This window comes from Balaenoptera borealis (assembly GCF_965194805.1).
Source record: "Balaenoptera borealis genome assembly, chromosome: 9".
Taxonomy (NCBI): domain Eukaryota; kingdom Metazoa; phylum Chordata; class Mammalia; order Artiodactyla; family Balaenopteridae; genus Balaenoptera; species Balaenoptera borealis.
In genome coordinates this window covers 72,116,185-72,141,633 of record NC_138873.1, presented here as the reverse complement: position 1 = coordinate 72,141,633, position 25,449 = coordinate 72,116,185, and the positions used below count along the sequence as shown (strand labels likewise).

Below are 25,449 nucleotides of genomic sequence, written 5' to 3'. Positions count from 1 at the left end.
CCTATTTTCAGACATTAAGGTCTGGAAAAAAATGTAAAATCATGTTAAATGAAAAGAAAAGATCATTTTATTGAAGCCTATGGAGATGCATGGTTGAGAATCTCTATAGTAGCCACTAAAAAGCCACTAAAAAAATATGAACTTTCCCTTTTCTATCTCCTTGTTCTCATAAACATCTGAACATGCCTCTGCCTCATTTTATTGGTCCAGCAAATTTAAAAATATGGTGTGGATTACAGCAGTAGTAAGAGAAGCCAAGGACAAACTCAGATTAGGGTACATCTTGTAGAGTGGCCAGGGAATAGTAACCCCCTTTATCTTCCTTCTCCTCAGAGGGACAGATGGATTTTTGCAGGGTTATTGAGATCTATTTATTTGATGTAGGATGCAGGTGATTTTACAGTTGGGAACACCCTAGCCCAAAAGGGAACATGACTTCCTGTAATGATTAATTTTATTTGTCAATTTGTCTAGGCCATGGCACCCAGGTATTTAGTCAAACATTATTCTAGATGTTTCTGTGAAGGTTTTTTTTTAGATGAGATACCATTTCTGAATGAAACTGATCATCCTCCATAATGTGGGTGGGCCTCATCCAATCACTGGAAGGTGCTCCTAGAAACAGATGGACCTCCCTTGAGCAAAAAGGAATTCTGGCAGAGGCCTGCCTTCAAACTCTTCCCTGGGTCTCCAGCCTGCCAGCCTACCCTACAGATTTTGGACTTGCCAGCCTCTACCATCACATGACCCAATTCCTTAAAATAAATCTGTCCCCCTCCCCTACCCCGGATGGATGGATGGATGGATAGATAGATAGATAGATATAGAAATACATACATACACACACACACCCTGTCGGTTCTGTTTCTCTGGAGAACACTGACATACATTTCCTTAACATTTCACATTGACCCTGGGTAGCTGAGACTTGAATTTCCAGTCTTCCAATAGGCAGTTCATCCTTCTAGTAGATGGTTTCTGTCTTGATGGCGATTCTGAGTCATCTCAAAGAACAGGGGTCATTGTAACTCTACATGCTTTTAATGAGGTTAAGGAGAAAGTCTAACCTTTTTTTTTATTTTTAGTACAATAATGGATCAGCCCTCAGGACCACATTTTAAATGCTTTCTTGAGTCTGAGGCAGTGTAAGACATGGCATTTGGCTGTAGTATATCATAAGCAAACTGAAAGAAACAGACATGTGGAAAAATCCCTAAATGGAGCAATTAAAAAGGATTTTAGATCTTAGTAAACTTGACATTTATTTGGCAGGAATTTTTTCTAAAATAGACATTATTTTTTCCATTCAGCCAACTTTAATATAAAACAATCAATTTTAAGTGTGCCTGTGATAATTAGGCATGGAGGAAAGAATGATAAATCATAGAGACTAATAATAAAAGCAGTTTTTTAACATTTGCCACATGCCAGGGTCTGCTGATCATTTTATATGTATAATCTCACTAAGTCCTCACAAAAAGCTGAAGTAAATCCTATAAGTGTTCAATTTATAAAGTTTCCCACTTTACAGATGAGAAAAATGAGGCTGAACCACTCATATGACGATTCACAGGTTAAAAAAACAAAACAAAATAAACAAAACCTTTGGAGCCAGGCCTCAAACTAAAGTCTCTTTGACTCTAAAGCTCCTGTTATTAACACTACATTATATTATCTCATGTCAGTAATTTTAAATCTCCTTCTTCTATTACAACAAAGATATTAGCAAGCAATCAGATTTGTTTTCTTTTATCACATATTGGATGAAGCATGGGCTCTGGAGTCAAACATTTCCAGATGTACTGGAACAGTTTACTAGATTCTTAACCTCTCTCTGCTTGAGATTCCTCATTTGTAAAACTAAAATAGTATCTGCTTCCTAGAAGTACTGTAAAGGTTAAGTGAGCTGATGCCTGTGGAGCTGCTGGTACACGCTGGGCTCACAGCGGGCGGCTCTCAGTGAAGGCCAGTCCGCCCCTGCGTGGGGCTGGTGGAATCCTGGGGAGAGCTGAGGGGTGCAGGTAAGGAGCAGGAGGGAGGAGAGGACACCCGTCCTCCCGTGAGAAGGCCAGGCCCTAAGCATTCACGTTGGAGCTACACATGCCAAAGTGTGGCTTCCTTCTACCCTACCTTCACCTTGGGTGTGTCTCTCAGTGAAAGAGTAAGATGATTTTAGGAAGGAGACTAAGTAGAGAATCTTGGTGATGGCTCGGAAGGATGTCAGAATCCTGACTGCTTTATATAACAGGTTCTCTGGGCAGTTGGTCGCAAAGAACTTCCTCAAGTAGGATATCAGGCAGTAAGTATCTTTTTGGAATATGACTCCGACATTCTGGTTAAGATCCCCAATCAGGTCTGCAAGCTCAAAATGGACTAGTGTTGAATCTACCACTCAGTTCTATCTCTTCCTCCGTGGAGGTGCCCCGGGCAGGCTGAGCGTCTCCCTAGGAGCTCATCCATCATTGCTGACACATGGGAAGAGTACAAGCATTCCCTTGAAAGGAGTAAGATACAAGGATGACAGATAGGCTTCTTCCCTGAAGTTTCCAACTTGGGATCATATTAGCATAAGAACTTCAATTCTAGAGTCACTGCCTACTCATTGGCTTCTGTTCAGGAGAGGATGTGCCATAATCAGACTATGAGACAATATCAAACAGCTCCCCAAATCTCAGTAAAACACAACATGGGTTTACATTGTGTTCAAGCTACATGTCTTCTGAGGGTCGGCAAGGGGTGGACAGAAGCTTCTCCACTGTAGCTGCAGCATCTCAAAGGCTTAGCCTCCCGGGTTCCTGGGACAGGGAAGGGGGCATGAAGAGATCTCACACCTGCCCTTCTGTTCTTCTGCCAGGAAGTGGCACACACGCCTTCCTCTCACAGATCATTGGCCAGAACTAGCCACACCCACCTGACCGCCAGGCTGGGCAGGGTAATCTGTGTGCCCAGGAGGAGAGAAGAACCAGATATGAGTGAGCATTCATAAAGCAGACCAAAGAGGGAGAAAGACTCTTATAAAGCTGACATCGCCTTTCGTAAAAGCTTCTAGGTCCAAGAAGCCGCTTTAATGGGGATTATTTTTCTCATGGAATATCTGCTGTTGTGTGTGGGGAAAAAAAACCCTCTTACCTGGATCCTTTAAAGACAATGAAGATAAAAGAACCATTTTTCCTGTGCTTTTTCCGCTAAGGAGCTATTTACTCTCTTTACTGTCTTGTTAAAGTATTATAACCCCATTATCATAAATCTGCCAGAGAGAAAGAGTACGGGAAACGCTTGGACCACATTTTTATGTTGAATATTTTGGACTTTTTTTTTAAAAAGCGATCAAACCCCAGACATCATACACCTCAAATACCCTCCTTTTGTAGCCTTTGCTAAGTGCACTTTGTCCAGGTGGGGATGGTCTTCTTTTAGGGGTGAGGACAGGATTGCTCATGACCTTGTAAAAATGGAACTTACATTTTACCTTGAGTTGCAATTTATCTGAATATGACCCTCACCAAAGGAGGGGTACAACGCACCTAAAAGCTAATAGCGAGAGAATGTCTGTGCTCAAGGTCTTTGATAATGACCAAGATCACAGAAACCAGCTAAGTGCAGATGTAGTGCAGAGTGGTTCCCAAGGAAGACCCGCCATTCTGAAAGGTCTCCATATATCAACAGGTAAAAAATCCAACTGCTTTATGTATCTGATTCAAGTTATACACCTTTGTTCAGGAGTCACTTTTTAATTCCCCATCAGTTACAAGGTGTTTCCTGAGTACACAGCTATGGGTGTACTGAGGGTCATCCTAAGGTAGTAGAATCTTTCTTGCCTCAGAGAGACTGAAATCTCCCTGGCAAGTTGGAACTACCAATGAAAGCAACCAAAAGGCACTTTCACACACACACAAGGGTTTGGTTGGTGCCTCTGTTAGGGCTTGTTACATGAGATAAGGCTCTCAGCACAGGCTATGGCTCCTGTGAAGTGGTTATTATTATTTTCTCACTGGTGGTTCATCACAGAGTTTAGCAGGTTTTTGTTTGGCTTACGCATCTCTAAAAGTCCACTGAAAGTGACTGCTGGAAACACTAGGTTCCCACAGGCTGGACTCCCCATCACTTTTCATGACTGGGGCGAACCTGAGGATAGTCAGGCATGCTAAGACTCAGTACAGCAGCAGGCACTCCATTTGTAAAAACTCATCATAAATCTGGAAAATTCCTAAGGGAATAACCCAGAATCTTATGGGTGTTTTCCCTCTGCCAGCGAAGGTGGGAGAAGTCTGCCCTCCTGACCTGACTTCTCGTAGGGTCACAGAGGAAGGAGCACATCCCTAAACACTGGAGGTGGCTGTGCCTTTCACAGGAATCAGGGCTCTGGACCACCTGCAGATACAGCCGTCCGGTGCGTTGATTGAGGGTCGAATGATGGCAAGGCCCTTTGAGAGATGCAAAGATGAATAGCATACAGCACAGCAGTATATGGGAGAGAAAAGATCATACCAAATAGCTCTGACATGAGACAGGAAGGGCTGCATCCTGTAAGGCGAGGTCAGTAAAATCGAAAGGAGCACAGAGGGGGGCAGATTCGTTCCTGTTGGGAGATCAGAGAGTCTCCATGGAGGCAGGGACATTTGAGTTGGACAGAAAAGGATGTATTTGATTTTGACAGAGAAGGGGTAGGAGGAACAGCACAAGCAAAGGCTCAGAGGGGGACAGTCAGGTCCCATGTGGCCGGACGGTACGACTGGCGAGGGGGCTGGGGGGAGCGGACACTGGAAAGGCCATGTGATGTGGGAGAGGATGGTCTGAAAGATCAGGCAGAAGAGTCTGGGGAATCAATGAAAGTTTTGTGAGTAGGGGAGTGTCATGGAAGCAAGTGACATGCACTGCAAATGCCAGAGGACTGGATGGGTGCTCACGATGGAGGATCTCTGTTCCGGTACAGAGAATCCCACAGGTTCAGACAATACATGACACAACGCAGAGTGAGCAGAAGAAAAGACCAAGTATCGGAACAGTCTGAACAGTCTTTTTACTCTGGCTGGTGGAGTTTGGGGATGTCGCGATCAATAGGTTAGGTCCAAATTGCATTTCTTATAACAAGCTGAAAATGAGGAATAGAGATTCTTAAATAAGTAAAACAAGTGATTTTACGGTTCTATCAAAATAAACAGTTGTCATTTTTCAAAAGTTAGGATGACACAGGAGAACTTCTTGCAAACATGCTAGCTAGATCTCAGTTTCATGATGACAAAATATAGAATAGGTAGGAATGTGACAAAAATAATGAAAGGCACTAAAATTCTTGGTGATTCTGAATTTTCTAATTGTCTTCGTATGTTCAGGCTCCTATAAATACCATAGATATTTACTAGATGGCTTGTAAGTAACAGAAATTTATTTCTCACAGTTCTGGAGGCTGAGAAGTCCAAGGCTGAGGTGCTGGCGGGTTCAGTGTCTGGGTAACCACTGGGTAGGGAGGAACGCTGTTGTGAATGGAATTTTTTTTTTCATTTTCTTATCCTTCATTACCTGTGTGTAGAAATACAATGATTTTTATATAAGGTCAATTGAAAAGAAAGTTCTTCTTGTTTTTTTTTTTTTTTAAACAACAGTGCTGGAACAACAAGATAAACATATGGGAAAAAATGAACCTTGACCCCTATCTCAACATAGATCATAAACCCAAAGTAGAAGCTCCTAGAACAGCTCTGTCCAATCGAACTTTCTATGATGACAGAAATGTTCTCTGTACTGCTAATTAGGTGGCCACTGGCCACATGTGGCCATTGAGCACTTGAAATGTGGGTAATATGACTGAGAAACCAAATTTTAAATTTTACTTAATTTAAATTTAAATAAATAGCCATCTGTGGTTCATGGCTATTGTATTGGTTCTAGAAGAAAGCAAAGGGTTTGTGATTTGGGGGTCAACAATTATTTCTTAGAGAGGATATAAAAAACACTAACATAGAAGGTAAGAGTTAATAATTTGAAGTTAACTGAAATGTAAAGCTTCTGCTTATCAAAAGACATCTTTAAGAAAATGAAAATGCAAGTCATAGGTCAAGAGAAAATGTTTGCAACACATACATCTACCAAAAGACTTGTATTCAGAATGTATGACAAAACCTCTACAGATCAATAACAAAAGATAACCTCAATTTTAAAACGGGCAGAAGTCTCACACACAGGCTCTTCACAAAAGAAGATAAACCAATAGCCAATAAGGGCATGAAAAGATGCTCAGTATTATTAGACATCAGAGAAATGCTCATTAAAATCACACTGAGTGTCATGTCACTCCCACGAGAATGACCGACATTACAAAGACGGAGAGCACCCAGGGCTGACAAGGATGTGGAACAGCTGTAATTCTCATGCGTTGTGGAGAGAGTGTAAGATGATACAACCACTCTGGAAAACTCTGCAGTTTCTTATAAAGTTAAGAAACACCTACTATACGACCCAGTAATTCTACTCTTAGTATTTGCTCAAGAACAGTAAAAACGTGTATCTACAAAGAGACTTTTCAAGAATGTTCATAACAGCCCCAAACTGGAAACAACCCAAATTGCCCTTTAACAGTAGAATGCATAAACAAATTGTAGTGTATTTGTACAACAGAATGTTACTGAGCAAGAAAAAGGACAAACTATTGCTGCATGCGACATCATGGATGAACATCAAAAGCATAATGCTGGGCAAAAGAATACAGGCACAAAAGACTATATATTGCATGCTTCCATTTGTATGAATTTCAAGAACAGGCTAAACTAATCTGCCGTGATAAAAATCAAAACAGATTGCCTCTGGGAGGTGGAAATTGACTGGAAGTTCAAGAACAGGCAAAGCTAATCAATGGAAATAGAAATCAGAGCAGTGTTACCTGAAGGGGCTGGAAATTGAATAGAAGGAAACTTTCCAGAAGAAAGGAAATATTCTATATCTTGATTGGGAGGGTGGTTACATGGGTGTATATATCAATAAAAACACATTGAATTTTACATTTAAGATCTATGGATTTCAGTATGTAAATATTGCCCAACAATGAGATGAATAGTAACTGAATAGAAGCAAGCTGTGTCCGTGATCACAATTTTTCACATACAGGTTTTTTAGTTTATCAGTCAGGGAAACAAAAGAGGAAGAACAGGATGGTCTGTTGAGTAATGTTTACCAGACTCTAAGAGAACAAAGATGGGCTTTTCCCTTGTTCTCAAGGAGGGAGAATCAGACAGATTGCACTGTTACCACACCCAGAGATCATGGGGAGAGAGAAGAGCGGGGGTGAAACAGGGAAGGCATCTTAGTGTCTATCCCCTGGGCTCTGCCCTGGGGAGGGGCAGAACACGCTTGGTCTTCTGTACCTTCGTTCTTCAGCAAGCGGCATGGATGGTGGTCAATGGACTCAATTTAATCCTGAGAACATGTAGCCTGGGTTATAGAAGAGCTGCTGTACACAGCTGGGTTTCTGGGTCGGCCTTCACATTCAGCTGATGCTCCAGGCAAGCTGGAAAGCTAGAACTCAGAGCTCCTTAGCCTGGAATTGGGGGATGGTGTGACCCCAGCAGTCCTAACCATGCTTTTTCCAAACATGTTAATCCCCTCTTTTCCTAGGTGACATTTTAGCTTCTTGGGTCACAGGTTGCTGGCACACTCATCGCTGTTCTCAAACATCTTTTAAACTTAGGTGAAATGACAACAAGGGGAAGAAAATCACTTACTGAAAGATAAGATAAGACCTATTCCTATTAAATTTGCATTAAAATAGAATTCCATCAGTCTCTCTCAAATGATTTTTCTCTGAATTCTGAATACATGACCTAGTGAATGTTGTACTCCTGTGTCAATCATTGATCTTCACATCACCTTGCGGAGTGGGCAGCGAGACTGGTTAATCAGGCTTATCACTACAAGGAAAAACTCAGGCTTCTGAGAGGAATTCCTCATCTGATGTCACCCAGGTCATCACAGCAGGAGATAAATCTGCTATAAAAGTCCCTCCGCTGCCTGGATTGCAAAGCTTCTAGAATTGCTGAGCCCTGAAATCCAGGTGATTCTTGATAATTTGGAGGTTAGTTTTTAAGATCAGACTTTTCAGACCCATAACTTGATTCCATGTCCCCTGCCCCATGAGAACTTGGTCATAAGTGCTGTATCTTGAGTGATGGGATGGGAAAGAAGAGATTTAAGAACGGAAATCACTGAGATTACACACTCCGGAGCCTAATTGTTGTCAGGTTCTATCCTGGATTTGCAAGTGTTCAGACATGATTCTTCACCTTACAGAGTCACTACCTGTGTGGGAGTCGCCTTTCTGTAACTCTGGAAAGGATGGTGATTAAAGTAGGTGGGCTATCAAGTTATTCAGTTTGCCCCTGCTCTTTCTGTCAGGCACTCGTGGGACTCATTGAGAGTTATTTTATTCATCCATTCACCGATTTATTACCATTGAATTGCTAATTTGTTCCACACTGAATGAAACAAGGTATCAGGAACTGGAGTTTTTTCACACTCTTATCACTGATTGTGTCAATCAAGCAGGAAATCTGACCCCTCCTTACCTTAGCTTATGCCTTTGTGAAATACGTATAATAATTCTTGGCCTAAGTGACAGCACGGGTCAGTTTTGAGAATGGGGTGAGATAAATGGATATGACAGTGCTTTGACAAACATGAAACTCACCCTTGTGAGATAGTATTGTTGTTCAGGCCGGCCTGATGTCGGCCAGTGATTCTAAACCTGACCACGAGTAGAGATCCTTGGGGATTCTATGAAACTACAGACTACCCGTCCCTACCTCCGGAGATCCTGAGAGACTGTAACCCAGAATCCTGCATTTTAAGAAGCACTTCAAGTAATTCTGATGCAGATGATCCAAGGGTCCCACTGAGAAACACTGGTGTGTGATGCAGAATATCAAGGATCCCTCAGCGAAAGGTCTCTTTTCAGGATGGTCCAAGGGCCCTCACCTTGTGACTTTTGCCTTGGGTTTATTTGTACATGTTCAGAAGTGACGTCTCTCAGTTCTGATGTTTGTCTGCATGCTGTGTACAGGGACTTGCACTCCATAGATGCCGAAAACCATGCTTCTGCAGGTAACTAAGCTGGAGTGTAAGCAGTCTTTTATTTTGCTTTTCTTTACAGCAATGCAGAGTCTTCGGAGAAGAGATTCAGAATGAACAGCTTTGTGTCAGACTTTGGAAGGCCACTGGAACCAGATAAGGTCTTTTCTCGACAGGGCAATGAGGAATCCAGGTCCCTCTTTCACTGCTACATCAATGAAGTGGACCACTTGGACAGGGCCAAAGGTGGTCTCCAGACCACAGCCCTCGACAGTGAAGTTCAACTCCAGGAAGCCATCAGACGCAGTGGACGGCCAGAGGAAGAGCTGAACAGGCTCATGAAATTTGACATCCCCAACTTCGTCCACACGGACCAGAACTCCTCCTTTGGGGAAGATGATCTCCTGATTTCAGAACCACCTATTGTTCTAGAAAATAAGCCAGTTGCCCAGACCTCACACAAAGACTTGGATTGAGAGGCATGTTTTGTAAAGTGTCTTCCTGAAGATGTTGGGTCTGTCTTTGTATAGCAAGAAATCTTCATTCACCAAGATTGTGTGTGTTTGTGTATGAGATACAGAGAGAGAGACAGAGAGACAGAAAGACAGAGAGAGAAGAGAGCCCCCTCAGAAGAATGCTGATTAAGCTGAGTGTTTATGCCTTTAAACACATTTGGGGCTTTTTGGGGAACCGAGTATTTACACTGTCTCATCCTCCTTGTCATTGAAAAACTTGGCCACGTATTCAGTGTCAGCGTTCTTGAATGGGGTTTGGCATATTGCATTCCTACCTGCCACTACCACGCTCTACCTTCAGCAAGTTGCTTGGCCTCTCTGGGCTGCCGCCTCTTTAACTGTAAGGTGTGGAGTCCGCGGTAGATGATCCATTCCAGCTCTAATATTTTGTGAATTTATGATTTTGCATTCGGATGAGGCTGGATATACCCAAAGCAGAATAAACCAGGGCGCTGCCTCTTAGCTCTTGTTGTAGCATCCCCCAGGTCTGTAACTCCCACTCAGCCCTTAACCGAGCCCAGCTTTTGTCAGGGGCCTGAGCATCTACCGGGACGTCAGGAGACTCGTTTCTCATGGTCACTGTGGCTAGCATTTCTATTGCTTGTGCTGAAACAGCAGTTCTGAGACCCTCCAGCCACCCATGCTCAAACCTGAAGACAGCCCTGCCCCTCCTCTCCTGGGATGAGTACCAATTCATGGTACATTGTAGGACAATCCTGTCCCCAGAAATGTATGGAAGGTTGTCAGCTGGGTGAGGGGAGGTGCCTCCTGTGTCTCTGTGTTGGTGTAACTGTGTCTGGTCGCGCTACTGTGCCATTGGCTAGTGAACAAGGAGAGTGCTATTTGCCAGGCTGTCTGTTTACCTGGCAGATGTGGAAGTGATGGTCATGTGGCTAGTGTGTGGGCTTTGAGCTGGGATGGTGAATGGGTTATAAATACCCCATCAACAGATATTCAAGGTGGCCTGGGGCAACCCAGAGTTAATTTCATGAAGGAATCAAACCTGCACACTGTTTTGGAAACGACTTGGTTTTGCAGTCACGTTGCATGCATGGCCAGCTGCTAAACTCTGGGTGGCGTTTTCATTATGGATTTGTTTACCACCTGTCTTGCTTAAGCTGAAAAATAAATCCATTTATTGCACCAGAATTTTCTCAGCTTCTTTGTTTTCACACATCCAATTTTTCATTTCATTTTAAAATGATTCCATGTTTATAGTGTCTCAGTTTCTATCGTCTCTAGGATCCCAGTGGTCTGAGTCATGCACCAGATTTCATTTAGGAATTATTCCACTGAAAGAAACCCCTTTCCCATAATGTCTTTTGAGGAAAATATTATTCTTTAAGACTCTAACACTAAACAGTAGGACAAAGCATGGAACATTTCTTGTAGTTAACACACAGTCTTGCAAAAAGAAACTTGCTATTTTCATTAAACTTGCTATTTTCATTCATTAAAACGTTGATTTTAATAACTTTTACTAATGCAAATATTATTATTAATAACTTAAGGAACAAAATATAAACCATGGGTTATTTATTATTAAGATTCAAAACTATTTAAGTGGTATCTTATTTAGAAATAGATTTATTAGAAGACTGAAGGATATTCAAAAGATAGAAAAATACCCATGATGATACTATCATTTTTGTTAATTAAATGTCAAGAACTGTGAAAGGTCTAAGATTTGACCCCTTTTGAAAGCTAGCAAGTTAGCAGGACACAGTTCTGTGGAAGCTGGCAGAAGATATAAGACTCCTGGGTCAGAGACAAAGAACTTTATGACCACACAGCAGGCAGCACATGCATATCATGTTCATTGGTTCCTGACTCATTTCCTGTTGCTGTTGTAACAAAGGACCACGAACTCAGTGGCTTAAAGCAACCTACATTTATTCTCTTACAGTTCTAGAGTGCAGACGTCTAAGATCAGTGTCAGTGGGCTAAAATCAAGGTGTCATCAGGGCTGTGTTCCATGCGGAGGCTCTAGGGAAAGATCTATTTTCTTGCCTTTTTCAGCTTCTAGAGGCTGCTCACACTCCTTGGCTCAAGGCCCTGTATCACTGTCACCTCTGCTTCCACTTTACATCTCTGTCTCTGACCATCCTGCTTCTCTCCTATAAGGACCTTTGTGATAACATTGGATTACCTACAGTAATCTCCCATCTCAAGATCCTTAATTTAATCACATCTGCAAAGTCCCTTTTGCCATGCAAGGTAACATATGCACAGGTTTTAGGGATTAGGAAAGGACATGTTTTGGGGGGGCGTGAATTATCCTACCACATTCTTCTCTTTGGCCCCAAAGATTCATGTCCATCCCACATGCCAAATACATCCATCTTATCCCAACATTCTTCAAAGTCTCAAATATTACACCATCAAATCAAAGTCCAATATATAGTCTAAATAGTGTCAGCTCAAAAGTCCCAAATGACATCATCTTATTCATCTAAGTCAGGTATGGGTGAGACCCTTTGTATGATCCATCCTGGGGAAAAATTCTCCATCTGTGGACCAGAAAACTAGAAACAAGTTATCTGTTCCTAAAATGCAATGGTGGGACAAGCATAGGATACCAGTTCTAGACATTCCTGTTCAAAAAGGGAGAAACTGGAAAGGAGAAAGGAGTCACCAGTTCCAAGCAATTTCAGAATTCAACTGGGCAAATTCCATTAGGTTGCAAGGCCAGTAAATAATCTGTGGCCCATGGCTGCCCTCTGGACCTGCAGCTCTACCCTTGAAACCTTCCTTTTTCTTGAAGGGTAGAATGTATTTGTAACTGAGTAGTTTATCAACCTGTTCCCTGAATGTAAAATTTGGGGGAGTCTGCCAGCCTTCTCTCCTCTTGTTCTCTCTCTGTCCCCAAGTTGGCAGTGTTTCTGCTGGTATAACATTCTCAAGAATATTGTGAGTCTCCGCAATATGTCACATGTGCTCATTCCATCAGACAAGAGGCATAAATTGCATCACAGAGTCATTCTTTCTTGAGGCAGGAGCATGACTTTTGGTAAACCAAGCCAGTCAGGGTAAGGCAGCTTCTACTTTGACCAAAGGGCAATTGTCTAGAGAAGGAGGCACTAGTGGGCCAGCATCCCCAGCAGCTGGGAATAACACACTGGATAGTAAAATCTGGGTAGGACACCACCAGCACCCTTATAAACAATAACAGGTGGCATTTGTTGGGCACTAAGCCACCTCTGCGTTAAGTTAATTTTTTGTAAACTTACAGTGAGAACTCTCAACACCGAAGCTTAAAGGGTCCTTTTAAATAGGAGTTAAGTCAGGATACTTCTCTGCTCAAAATCCTGCAATGGCTTCTCATTTCACTCAGTGAAGAAGCTGGAGTCCTTGCAATGACCTCAAAGCTTTCCTCCCCCCCACCCCCTCGGCTGATCTCATCTCCTGTCCCCCCCGCCACCCGGCTCACTCTGCTCCAGACACACTGGCCTCCCTGCTGTCCCGTGAAGACAGCAGACATGTACCCATAGGGCTGTTGCCCTGGCCAGTCTCTCTGTCTGGAACACTCTTGCCCTAGATATTCACATGGCTCCTCCCTCACTTATTTCAAGTCTTTCCTCAAATGCCTTTTGTTGTGGGTCATATTGTGTCTCCTCCACCCCCCCCCCAAATTCATATGCTGAAGTCCCAACCCCCAATACTTCAGAATGTGATCTTATTGGGAAATAGGATTGTTGCAGATGTAACTGGTTAAGATGAGGTCATTAGGGTGGGCCCTAATCCAACATGACTTGTATCCTTATGAAAAAGGGAAATGTGGGCACAGAGACATGCATAGAAGGGAGATGATGGGAAGATGTAGAGAGAAGACGGCCATCTACAAGCCAAGGAGAGAGACCTGGAACAGATTCTCCCTCCCAGCGTCGATTCCAGTCCTCAGAAGGAACCAACACTGCTGACACCTTGATTGCAGACTTGCAGCCTCCAGAACTGTGAGACAATAAATTTCTGTTGTTTAAGGCACTCAGTTTGTGGTTCTTTGTTACAGAAGCCCTAGCAGCAAATACCTCCTTCTCGATGTTCTGAATGAGGCCAACTCTGGCCATCTCATTGTAAATTGGGGACTGCATTTCCCTTATCACTGCCCCAGCACCCCCATCTCCCGGACCATATTCTATTGCTCTTTCTCTACAGCGCTTATCACCTATCATACTATACAGTTCACATGACTATTATGTCTGTTGTTTATTTTCTGCTCCTCCTACTAGAATATAAATTCTGCAAGGACAGGGATCTTTATTTTGTTCACTGATAGGTCCCAAGCAGCTTGACCAGTGCCTGGGACACAGTCAGTAGTCAATAAAGATTGGCTTGATGGAGGGAGAGACTGTTTCTTATATTTACAGGTCAGAGAACTAAGGCTCTGGGAAATTCAGTATTTTGCTCGGGCACAGAACAAGTAAATGGCCGATCAAGCTGGGTGTCAAGTAAATAGTGAACGTGGGGAAGGCTTGAATGATTCCCTTTCTGTTGGTTAATATTTCTCTGGTATATCTTTTTTTTCTATCTCTAACTTTTGACCTCTCTCTGTTATTCTTTTAAACTTTCAATCTGTTTTAAGTTTTAATTTTGCTTTGTTTCAGATTAACAAATGAAATTTATGAATCTAAATTTTAATTTGTGAGTTTATTTCATCTAAATATACTGTGATTACCAATGATGTTTTATTTCTAGCATTTTATTTTGTGATTTCTATTTACTTTGCTTTTCTCCTTTCCTGCTTTATACCTTGCAGTTGTGGTTAAGAGCATGGGGTCTAGAGAATGCCTGTCTGGGCTTGGTTCCATCACTTGCTAACTGTGCCGTCTTCACCAGGATACCTAATCTCTTTGAGACTCACTTCCTTCATATATAAAAAGGGATACTATCCACCTCAAAGCTTGTGAGTCTTAAGTGATAAAATATATAAAGAACTTTTAGAATAGTGACTGGCCTATTCTGAAGGCTTCATTTTGGCTCCTTTATTTTTATTCTCTTTTTAAACAATTATTTTAGAGATTGCCCTTGAATTGTAATGAACTTACTAGATATTGCAAGTTAAAATGTTGTTTAACCCACCCTTTGAATTGTTTTATTATTAGTGTATTTTATTTATTTTTTAATTTAATATTTATTTTATGTTGGAGCAGAGTTGATTTACAGTGTTGTGTTAGTTTCAGGAATACAGCAAAGTGATTCAGTTATGCATATACATATATCCATTCTTTTTCAGATTCTTTCCCCATATAGGTTATTACAGAATATACAAACAGCTCATGCAGCGCAATATCAAAAAAACAAATGACCCAATCAAAAAATTGGCAGAAGACCTAAATAGACATTTCTCCAAAGAAGATATACAGATGGCCAAAAAGCACATGAAAAGATTCTCAACAACACTAATTATTAGGGAAATGCAAATCAAAGCTACAATGAGGTATCAGCTCACACCAGTCAGAATGGCCATCATCAAAAAGTCTACAAACAATAAATGCTGGAGAGGGTGTGGAGAAAAAGGAACTCTCCTACACTGTTGGTGGGAATGTAAATTGGTGCAGCCACTATGGAGAACAGTATGGAGGTTCCTTAAAAAATTAAAAATAGAATTACCATATGATCCAGCAATCCAACTCCTGGACATATATCCAGAAAAAAACATAATTCGAAAATATACATGCACCCCAATGTTCACTGCAGCACTATTTACAGTAGCCAAGACATGGAAGCAACCTAAATGTCCATCAACAGAGGAATGGGTAAAGAAGATGTGGTACATATATACAATGGAATGCTACTCTGCCATAAAAAAGAATGAAATAATGCCTTTTGCAGCAACATAGATGGACCTAGAGATTATCGTACTAAATGAAGTAAGTCAGACAGAGAATGACAAATATCATATGATATTGCTTATATGTTGAATCTAAAAAAAATGATAAAAAAGAACTTATTTACAAAACAGACTCACAGACTTAGAAAACAAACTTATGGTTACCAAAGGGGAAAGGTGGGGAGAGGGATAAATTAGGAGTTTGGGATTATCATATGCACACTACTAGATATATAATAGATAAGCCACAAGGACCTACCGTGTAGTACGGGGAACTCTACTCAATATTCTGCAATAACCATTGAATTTTATATATATTTTATTTACATAAGTTGTTTCTTTTAAAAAATTGATTTTTTTTCATGATGTCCTGATTTTTCATGTTTTCTGTGATTTATTTTATTTTTTTAATGACTCATTTATTTTATGCTCTCTTTTAGATTGTTTCAGAATTTTAGGCTCCGGAATACTAATCATCCTGGTTTTTGGGGTAAGCTACTTCTTCCTCATGGCCAATTATTTACTTCTATTTTTTATCTTGTGTGTGTGTGTGTATGTGCCTGTATGCACGTGTACTGTAGTGTGAGCTCTCCAGCAAGCATTAATTTTTCCTATGATTGTCCCATACATTCTGCTTTATAAAAGTTTCCCTAGAGAACAATTTTGTATTGCTTATCCCTTAGGATAAGTAAGTAATTTGATCAATCTGGAATTCTTATGTTTTTTGCTTGGGAATTCCTGAGTCATAAATAGAGTATACATTTGGATTCCATATCCACATGAAACATGGGCTTGGAGTTTAGATTTTTTATGGGAGACTTTTTTTCCTAGAGACCCTGGAAGCACCAGTTTCTTCATCCCTTTCCTGTGTGTGTGTGTGTGTGTGTGTGTGTGTGTGTGTGTGTGTGTGTGTGTGTGTGTGGAGTTTATTCAGTCTCCCTTTCAATGAAGGGGCAGCTCATCCAATAACTTTTATGAGGGAGGTTTCTATAAAGGAAGTCTCTACATCTGGTATGAACCCTTTTTTTTCTAAATAGACATTATAGCCCTATTCACTGCAGATTAAAACCCCTTCCCTCCAGAGTGTTGTGGCATCAGCTTACAAACTTACCATTCTGGCTTTAAGTGTCCTCTTTATATGTCACCTGGGAACTTCTCTTGCCTTCATAGTTAGCTCTATATTATTTTTGTTGTTGTTGTATTTTATCCAGCATTACTAAAAGTTTTACTTAAAAGAGATCCAAATCAGCTCAATTCACCATGTTTTCCAGAACTGAAATCTTCAGTTCTAGAGTATCAGTTTGATTTTTCTTAAAAATAGATGCCAGTGTATTTCTCTGGTGAACATCTTTATACTGTCATCTATTTTCCCATAATTTCCTCTATTTTCTTTAATATATTAAAGGTAATTATTTTATAGTCTTTATTTTTAACTCTTTACATCATCTGTGGGTTTGCATCTATTGTCTAATGTTTCTTATTCTCATATTATCAATCATGTAGTCTTGACACTTTTCATGTCTAGAAATTTTTTATTACTTGGCAGACATTGTGAGTGAAAAATCCATTGATGCTACGTATGTTATCTTCCATGAGAGAAATTCCCCTGCCCCTTCCTGTTAGGCAGACACAATGAGGGGCTATCATCTCACTCCAGTCAGGCATTGAGGTGGGTCAGGACTGAATTGCTTTTTCTTAAAATAGCTTTGGGGTATACTTGGCAAAATAATTTTTAACACTTTTAAAGTATACAATTTAATACATTTGACCTAAGTGTTTCTCCAAGAAACCATCACCACAATCAAGACAATGAACACACCCATCACCCACAAAAGTTTTCTCCTGCCCTTTTGTAATCCCTCCCTCCCCATCTCTTCCCCTGGAAACCATTGATCTGCTTTCTATCACTGTATATTGGTTTGCATTTTTCAAGATACTTGTATGAATGGATTCATGCAGTATCTATTCTATTTTGTCTGACTTCTTTCATTCAGCATAATTATTTTGAGATTCATCCATGTTGTGTGTATTAATAGTTTATTATTATTATTTTTCTGCTGAGTAGTGTTTAGTGCTGAGTTATTGCTGAGTAGTTCATTGTGAGTAGTGTTTAGATAAACCCTAATTTGTTCATCCATTTACTTGTTGATAGATATTTGGGTTATTTACAATCTTGGCTACTATAAATAAAACTGCAATGACTATTTAGTTGCAATTCTTTGTATGGACATATGCTTTTATTTTCTAAAGCACCTAGAAGAGGAATGTCTGGGTCGTATGGTAGATAGGTGTTTACCTTTTTAAAGAAACTGCTTAACAGTTTTCTAAAATGAGTGTATTACTGTAAATTCCTCACAGTGTATATGAATTCTTATTGCTCTACTTCCTTGCCAACGCTATGTAAGGTCAGTCTTTTTAATTTTATTCATTCTAGTATGTGTGTAGTAGTATCTCATTGTGGTTTTCGATTGCATTTCCCTAATGACTAATGGCATTCAGCATCTTTTCATATGGATATCCAGATATCCATCTGGATATCTTTGTGAGGTGTGTTTTCAAATCTGGCTCATTGTCATATTGGGGAGTTTGCTTTATTATTGAGTTTTGAGAGTCCTTTATTCTGGATATAAATTCTTTATCAGATATACGATCTGCAAATAGTTTCTATCTATGGCTTGTCTTTTCATTTGCTTAACAATGTTTTTGAAGAGTTTTGAAGACCGTCTTCATTTTGATAAAGTTCAGTATATCAATTTCTCTTTTAAATGGATCATACTTTTGGTATTATAGCAAAGAAATATTTGCCAAACCCAAGTCATAAAGGTTTAATCCGATGCTTTTTTTCCCTAGAAGTTTTACAGTTTTAGATTTTCTATTTAGATCTATAATCCATTTTGAGTTAGTTTTTGTGTATGCTGTGAGGTATGGAGCAAAGTTCATTTTTTTTTTTTTGCATATGGATATCTAATTCTTCAGGCACTATTTGTTGAAAAGATCCTTTCTCCACTGATTTGTCTTTGCACCGTTATTGAAAATCACTTGTCCGTATATGTGTTGGTTTAGTTCTGGACATTCTATTCTGTTCCATTATTTTATTTGCCAATTTTACACCAATACCATACTTCTTGATTACTGTAGCTTCAAAAAGTCTTAAAATCAGATAGTGTAAGTCCTCCAACTTCATTTTTCTTATTCAAAGTGGTTCTGGGTACTTGGGATCCTTTGCATTTTTATATGAATTTCAGAATCAGTTTTTAAATTCACTTCCTTACGTCCTGTTCTACCAAAATTCCACCCATTTCTTTGGCCATCTCTTTTCCAAAAAAGGCTCTCCAGATCCCAGGTGAAAGGAATTTCTCTTTCTTCTGTGCTCCATTCACACTTCATAATACTTTTATTGCATTTATTCATATTTGGCTAGATGTACTTTTCTGATCTTTCCTGCCATATAGCAAACCTTTCAAGATCAGGAATCTTGACTTTGTTCCCTTTGTCTGCTGAAAAAACTAGTTTTATACGTTGCAGGTGTGAGCCCTGCATTAACAGATGTCTGCAGAAGACATCTAGCTCATTTCCTGCATATTGTCAAGGTATCCAACAGATTTAGAATTGCTTATTCTATTGTTTATCTCCAAGATGGCTCTTTCTTTATCATTTCTATTACTACTACTGCACTTTCAAAGAAAAATGGGATAATTATTTTTCAAATATCAAAACATAGTATAATTGACTTGTGGTGCTAACTACATGCAGCTGTGTCTCAACAATCTACTTATTGTTCACATACTCCCTCACTCATTGAACTTTTGGGAAAATGTCTATCCTTAAAGATATCAATGGTATCTTTGGCTGCCAGGGCAGCAGTACCTCAACTCAGACCTACTGTATTTCTAATGGTTCCCTCCAACCCTACTCTAGCCCTCCACTGGGGGAACTGCAGTTATGCCCTCTAAAAGCTTATTATTTCTCAGGAAGAGCTTCTGTATGAAGTATAATCATGTCCTTCTTATGGGGACATTCATCCCGGAGATCCGGCAGCAGGGGAAAATGTTTAGCCTGTTTTTGTAGAGCCTAAACTGTTCCATATTTATTAGGAACAAGTACAATGAGGAAATTGTTTTATTAGCACCTAACAAATTAGCTGCATGACTGTATGATTGCGGAAATCAGCTTTCCCATCACGCTCAGGCCTTATGTTGATGTGACACTCACCTTGGGTAATGTTTTCTCCTGTGAGCAATGTAAGGTTCAAGACACTTAAGAATGGCTTTTTGTTTTCTTCCTTAGTCTTTCCACATTCGTTACATCTGGTGAGATCATATGACTCCTGTTTATATGCAGCCCAGCACTAATAGTTTTTAAAGGATCCCATGTTTAAAAGGCTAGCAGACAGTTAGTTGGAAGATAGAAATCCTCTTCAGAGTTTTGTCCTAAAGTAAAATCTTGGTTAGTGGCTAAAGAAAATTCACATTAAAATCTTAAATACAGTGATATAAAAATTTTTTTAAATGCTGAACTATTAGTTGATTCCATTAAACACTATAGCAGTTAAACCTGTTTCTGTGGCAGCCTTAAAATAATTCCCTCTTTATCAGAGTCCTTGAGAGGCCCCTGCAATCATTGTCAATATCATCATCGTCATCATTATGGAACTGATTCCTCTAGGAGATTCTAGGAAAATAAAGAGATGGGTAGGGGATGTATGTGTGTGATTGTGTGCGTATATAATGAGAACAGTGATAAGACATTAGATGCAGTATACAAGTTCCATTTAGAGAAGATTTGATCATGAAATCCTGATATGGATGTGAACAAAGGAAGTGGTGGGAGTGAGATGGCCAGTGGAAAGGAGGAGGAAGTGAGCAGAGGTGGGAGTATAGATGGCTCGGTTAGAAGATCAGCACATTGATGTGAATGAGGGGAGTGTGGTGGGCAAAATAATGCCCCTCCCTCCTCCACAAGGTGGCCAGCTGTGAAAATGTTCCTGTACATGGCAAAAGGGACTACAGATATTTTAGGACAAAAATCTAAGAGGATTTATACCTTCTAATAAATTGTCTATTAGCCTTTTAAACATGTGATTCTTTAAAAAAGATCAGTGCTCGGCTGCAAATAAACAGAAGTCATATAATCTCACCAGGTGTAACGAATGTGGAAAGACTAAGGGAGAAAAACAAAAAAGCCATTCTTAAGTGTCTCGACCCTTACATTGCTCACAAGAGGAAACATTACCCGAGGTGAGCGTCACATCAACATAATACCTGAGTGTGATGGGAAAAGGGGATCCTGAGAGGAGGCCATGGGAAGAGTAGCCTGGATTATCCAGGTGGGCCCAAGCTAATCACGTGGCTCCTTAAAAGAGAACACTTCCCAGCTGCTTTTAGAGTCAGAAGGGGATGTAACCGCAGAAGAACGTTCAGAGAGATGCAAGCTTGCTGGCGGTGAAGATGAAGTGGAGGGCAAAAGCCAAGGGATATGGGTGGGCTCTGGAAACTGGAAACGGCAAGGAAACATTCTCTCCTAGAGCCTCCAGAAGGAACGCACCCTGCTTTTAGCCCGATGAGAACTGTGTTGGACCTCTGACCTCCAGAACTGTAAGGTGATAAATCTGTGCTGGTTTAAGCCATTAAGTTTGTGGAAATTTGTTACAGTAGTACAAATAGTAGTAACATAGGGAGGATTTGTGTACGAGATTAGAAGTCTGATGGAGAGGGAGGCCGGGGTAAGGATTCGGACATTTACACCTAAAAAACAACAGAGTGAAGTGGGAATGGTATATACTCAAGCAGAGCTGGCAGTGCTGTTTGGCAGACTATTTGGAGTGAGGAGAACACTGGAGCAGAGGAATCAATTAAACCTCTACCAGAAAAATAAGGAGTAAAATGGTGACAGGGCTTCAGTGGTGGTGGATATGGGAATGGAAAAGGACATTGATATAAGCATTATTCTGAAGAAATTGGCTACAGGTTTGATGACTCCATGTCGGGAACAGTTACTCAATGTATGGACTGAATGTTTGTGTCCCCTCAAAATTCATCTGTTGAAACCTATTCCCCAGTGTGATGGTATTAAGAGGCGGGGCCTCTGGGAGGTAATTAGGTTTAAATGTGGTCGTGAGAGTAGAGCCCTCCTGAACGGGATTAGTGCCCTTATAAAGTCGCAAGAGATCTTGCTTCTCTCTCCTCTCTGCCATGTGAGAATACAATGAGGAGACAGCCAGGAAGCAAACCCTCACCCAGATACCTTGATCTCAGACTTCTCAGCTTCCAGAATTCGTTGTCTAAGCCACCCAATCTATGGTAATTTGTTACAGCATCCCAGATTGACGAAAATGGTCAGGAATGCCTTAGAGTTTGGAACTCACTGGAGAATGCTGCAACTCAGGGGAGTGGGCAGCTGGTTTCCAACATGAAGACTATTATGAGAACAGTGGGTAATTCTGGCAGGAATTAGGAACAGGGGCTGGCACTCAGGAGAAATGAAAGGTAGGGATCAGACCCAATGTTACCCTGCTGGTAGTGGTGGCGGTACCATGAGTATGAGAGTAGATGTGACCTCTGGGGATTGGAGGGAGCAGAGGGTTGTATGTAGACGGAGGTCGAAGGACGAGAGAAGGTGATAAATTTATTAAGCCCCTGCTCTGTATGAGGGACTAGGCTGCTATGAAGGCTCTGACCCCACGCCAGGGGAGTGAGCACCTGCCTGATCTCATTAGGGTTCCTTGCACGTGGCCTTGATAATGAGCAAAACAGGTTAAGACATGGGCATGCAAATATCTTTGATCACTGACACTGCCTGGAGCTGGTGGGAGAAAAAACCAAGATGCTTCATTCCACTCAGGCTTCTCCAATGAGCAGGCTCAACTTAACCCTTTTGTCAACAGTCCTTCTCTAATGACTTCACTTTGGCCTGCCTCACAAATCCTTCCCCCAGGTACCTTCTAGACCCTTCTCCAAGGAGTTACACAGACCATGTACAATTCTATGATCTGTTCTCTGCATCAGGATTTTCTCATTGTAATATCAATACCCTAAGGTGGGGACCATTGGCAGGCAACCAGGATGAGTTCAAGAGCAGGGCAAGCTTACTGAGATTAGCTCCACTGGACCAGACTCCTGCCGTGTTCCTGCCTCTTCGCTTTTGTGCTCCAAGGATGCACACCTGGTACAATTATCGCACCCGCACCGTTTTTTGTCCCCTTTTCCATAAAGTCTCGTCTCTTGTTACTGAATTTACTAACAACCCATTTTATTCTCCTAGTGGAACTTGGTGCCTCTCCCCCTTTCCTCTGAGATTAATACTGCCCTTCAAACTGATTTCTTACAACAATCCTAGAGGGTAGGTGTTGGTGGGAAAAATTTTCCCCCATTTGCACTATTTAAGTAGTGGTGATGGAAGATTTCAGGAAACCTGGAGAGAAAACTGGACTTACTTTGGTTTAGAGGGGAGGAAATAGGTTAACTTGGGCTAGGAACTAGTCCCTTACCAAGCTGGACAGGTGCTGAGAAGGAATACATGTGCTTTTCATTAAAGACTCTTCGATAGAAAGTGAAAAAGGCTATAATTAACAGGTTCAAATAGTAAAGTAGAATTATCCGTAACTGGGATTAGAAAACTTTCAAACTTCACTCTTCCAACCATTGCTAAGGGGCTCCTCAAAGTAGGCCATTGAATAGTTATGTAACTACAAAGTGTCCAATTCCAAGTAAGTTTACCTGTTATATAACATGCCTGCAGATGTTAGACCTACCCAATTAGAGCCCTTAGGAAGTATGAGTGGGAAAGAGGAATAGATGTTTCCATCTTCTTGGCATTTAGTCACAAATTTAGGATTTTTCTAATATAGAATGGGACCCTAATACTAAAGCCTGGATTTCTGAGGGTTGATGGGTAGATACTAGTTATGGAACGCTGTGGGCTCACAAGAGATCCAATCAGAAATCTCTCTGCACAAAAGCGGTGACAGCAGTAACCAGGTATCTTGACCAGGTTCCTGAAGGGAAGGCCTGTGGATGCAGGTGTCCTACGACATTGTGAGGGAGATGGAAGTGGCAGAAGAGGACTGATCATTTCTGGAGTTTGAATCTTCATAAAAGCCTTCCTTTTCAAGATGGCCTAAATGTGTCCACCTTCTGTGTTCTCATCCTAGACCCTCCGTGCAATAACTAAGGGATGGGGTATGATCCCCGAGGTTTCTAGTTGTAACTAATAGTTCTGATAGTATGTATGGACCTTTACTCTGTAAGTAAAATTGAAGCTGTGCCATGTGCACAGCTTATTCTAAAACAGAATATGGAGTCCTCATCAAAATAGGAGGTACTTTCTCTGTAAGTGATAATCTGTTTAATGTCTGTACTTCTTGTGTTTCAGAATCAGCTATGTTTGTGCTTAGAATGAATGGCCCATGGATAGTCAAAAAGACAAACGGGGGCGGGGTGTAGTTATAAATATAGCAGGTTTGCAGATAAAAAAATAGACAAAAGCACACTCAAATAATAACCAAAATAGTTTATATTATAACTTAAAATTCTTTCACATAAAAAAGAACTATAATTAATGCTTTCTACCCTCTTAGGAAAAGGACATTAAAAATTCTGGACATTAATTGCATTCCTTTAATTTCCATGTTTCGTATTTGCTACCTATAATTTCACTAAGATTTATTTCAACTGTCCTTTATAAAGCATTTCACTTTGTAATGATTATTTTAGAACTGCACTTGCTGGCATGTAGTTATTGAGCACTTGGAATGTGCTGGTCCAAACTGAGATGTGCTATAAATGGAAAACTTGCCAGATTTTGGGGACTTAGTATGAAAAAAAGAATGTAAGAACCCAATTTTTATATTGTTATTTTAGATATATTACATAAATTACCAAAATTAACTTGTTTCTTTTTATCTTTTTAAATGTGGCTACTAGAAAATTTAAAATTACATGTGGCTCACACAATCCTTCTACTGGACAGCACTGGGCCAGAACATTTGAAAACAAAGTAGCTACAGCTTTAACTTACCAGTTATCTTGTATGCCCACTATCTGCTTTTGGAAATGAAATTGTAAAATAAAAGAATAATCTGGCTACCTTTATGCATGCTTTTAATTTTTTCTAGTGAACATATATTTACTTTTTAAATGAAGTGAAAATGCTATATTCTGTTTATAACCTTAAAGTTACAAAAAAGGGACTGACATTTAAGACATGTAGCATGAAAGATTAAAACAGTGAATAAATCAAATTCCCCTATTACTTGTGAAATATATTCTGCACTTTTATATCAGGTGCAAAATGAGGCACCTAGAGGTAGGAGTGGAAATCTGGGAGAACACGAGAGTTCACTCCCTGTCTACTTGTACAGAAGTTACAACTCTCATCAAAATGATCACGGAAGCGCCACTACTCTGGTGACTGTCCGAGCCTCTGTGCTCACATTCCTCCCTGTGTGTCTGTGGGAAAAAGGAGCTGTCCTTCTGGCCAGGAATTAAGAATACACACTTAGTCAATGATGGCAAAGTATTTGCAACTTAGTTTTCTTTGCATATCTAGCGTGTAAGTGAGACCTTTTGCAATAAATCTCACTAGTTCTAATCACCTGACAAAAAGGGACTTGTCCATAAATTATTTAAAATGTGACTGGTTAATGATTTTCAGTAAAATACAGCATTAATGCTGCTCTTTTTTTTTCTAATTGGTAAAGGGTGATTTATTTTGAAATGTTGCTTTTGTGTCCTGGCAACATACTGTAACACTTTTTTCAAAAGCCTCCTGACAGAGATCCCATCCACCGTCCATCTTCAGGCCTTTCTGTGAGGTCACGTGACATGCGAGTTTCTAGTAATACTCTGGTGCGTTCACTTCTTCTGCCAAAGCAACTGGCATGACCACCCCCTGCCGGTGCAGCTCCCGGAGAACATCCAAAATCGAGTCTAACTCCGTGCGGAACTTGTCCAGCTCACGATTCTTCAGCTGTGCAAGTCTTTTCCATTTCTCAATTTCTTTGTTTTGCTCGGTTTCTACTACTTGGTGTGTCTGCTGTATTATCTGCAA

The 25,449-nt window shown here is 40.5% G+C and overlaps 2 protein-coding genes and 1 long non-coding RNA gene across 10 annotated transcripts in view; 2 read left to right on the top strand and 1 right to left on the bottom strand.

The window, feature by feature from the left end:
- The window catches only part of MRAP2 (melanocortin 2 receptor accessory protein 2), an 83,894-nt gene extending 73,173 nt beyond the window's left edge, over nucleotides 1-10,721 (top strand). For all 6 annotated transcript variants that reach the window (XM_082406027.1, XM_082406032.1, XM_082406030.1 and 3 more), the window contains exon 4: nucleotides 9,140-10,721. In XM_082406027.1, coding sequence (XP_082262153.1) covers nucleotides 9,140-9,533 — 394 coding nt within the window. In that variant the 3' untranslated portion in view covers nucleotides 9,534-10,721. The remainder of the gene's footprint in view (nucleotides 1-9,139) is intronic.
- A 290-nt stretch (nucleotides 10,722-11,011) lies between these two features.
- The window catches only part of LOC309635154, a 34,906-nt gene continuing 20,468 nt past the window's right edge, over nucleotides 11,012-25,449 (top strand). The window contains exons 1-2 of the long non-coding RNA XR_014248672.1: nucleotides 11,012-13,525; nucleotides 15,843-15,892. This is a non-coding gene — a long non-coding RNA (uncharacterized lncRNA). The remainder of the gene's footprint in view (nucleotides 13,526-15,842; nucleotides 15,893-25,449) is intronic.
- CEP162 (centrosomal protein 162) overlaps nucleotides 23,896-25,449 on the bottom strand; it is a 92,729-nt gene continuing 91,175 nt past the window's right edge. For all 3 annotated transcript variants that reach the window (XM_082405919.1, XM_082405920.1, XM_082405921.1), the window contains one exon: nucleotides 23,896-25,443. In XM_082405919.1, the coding sequence (XP_082262045.1) occupies nucleotides 25,234-25,443 (210 nt within the window). In that variant the 3' untranslated portion in view covers nucleotides 23,896-25,233. The remainder of the gene's footprint in view (nucleotides 25,444-25,449) is intronic.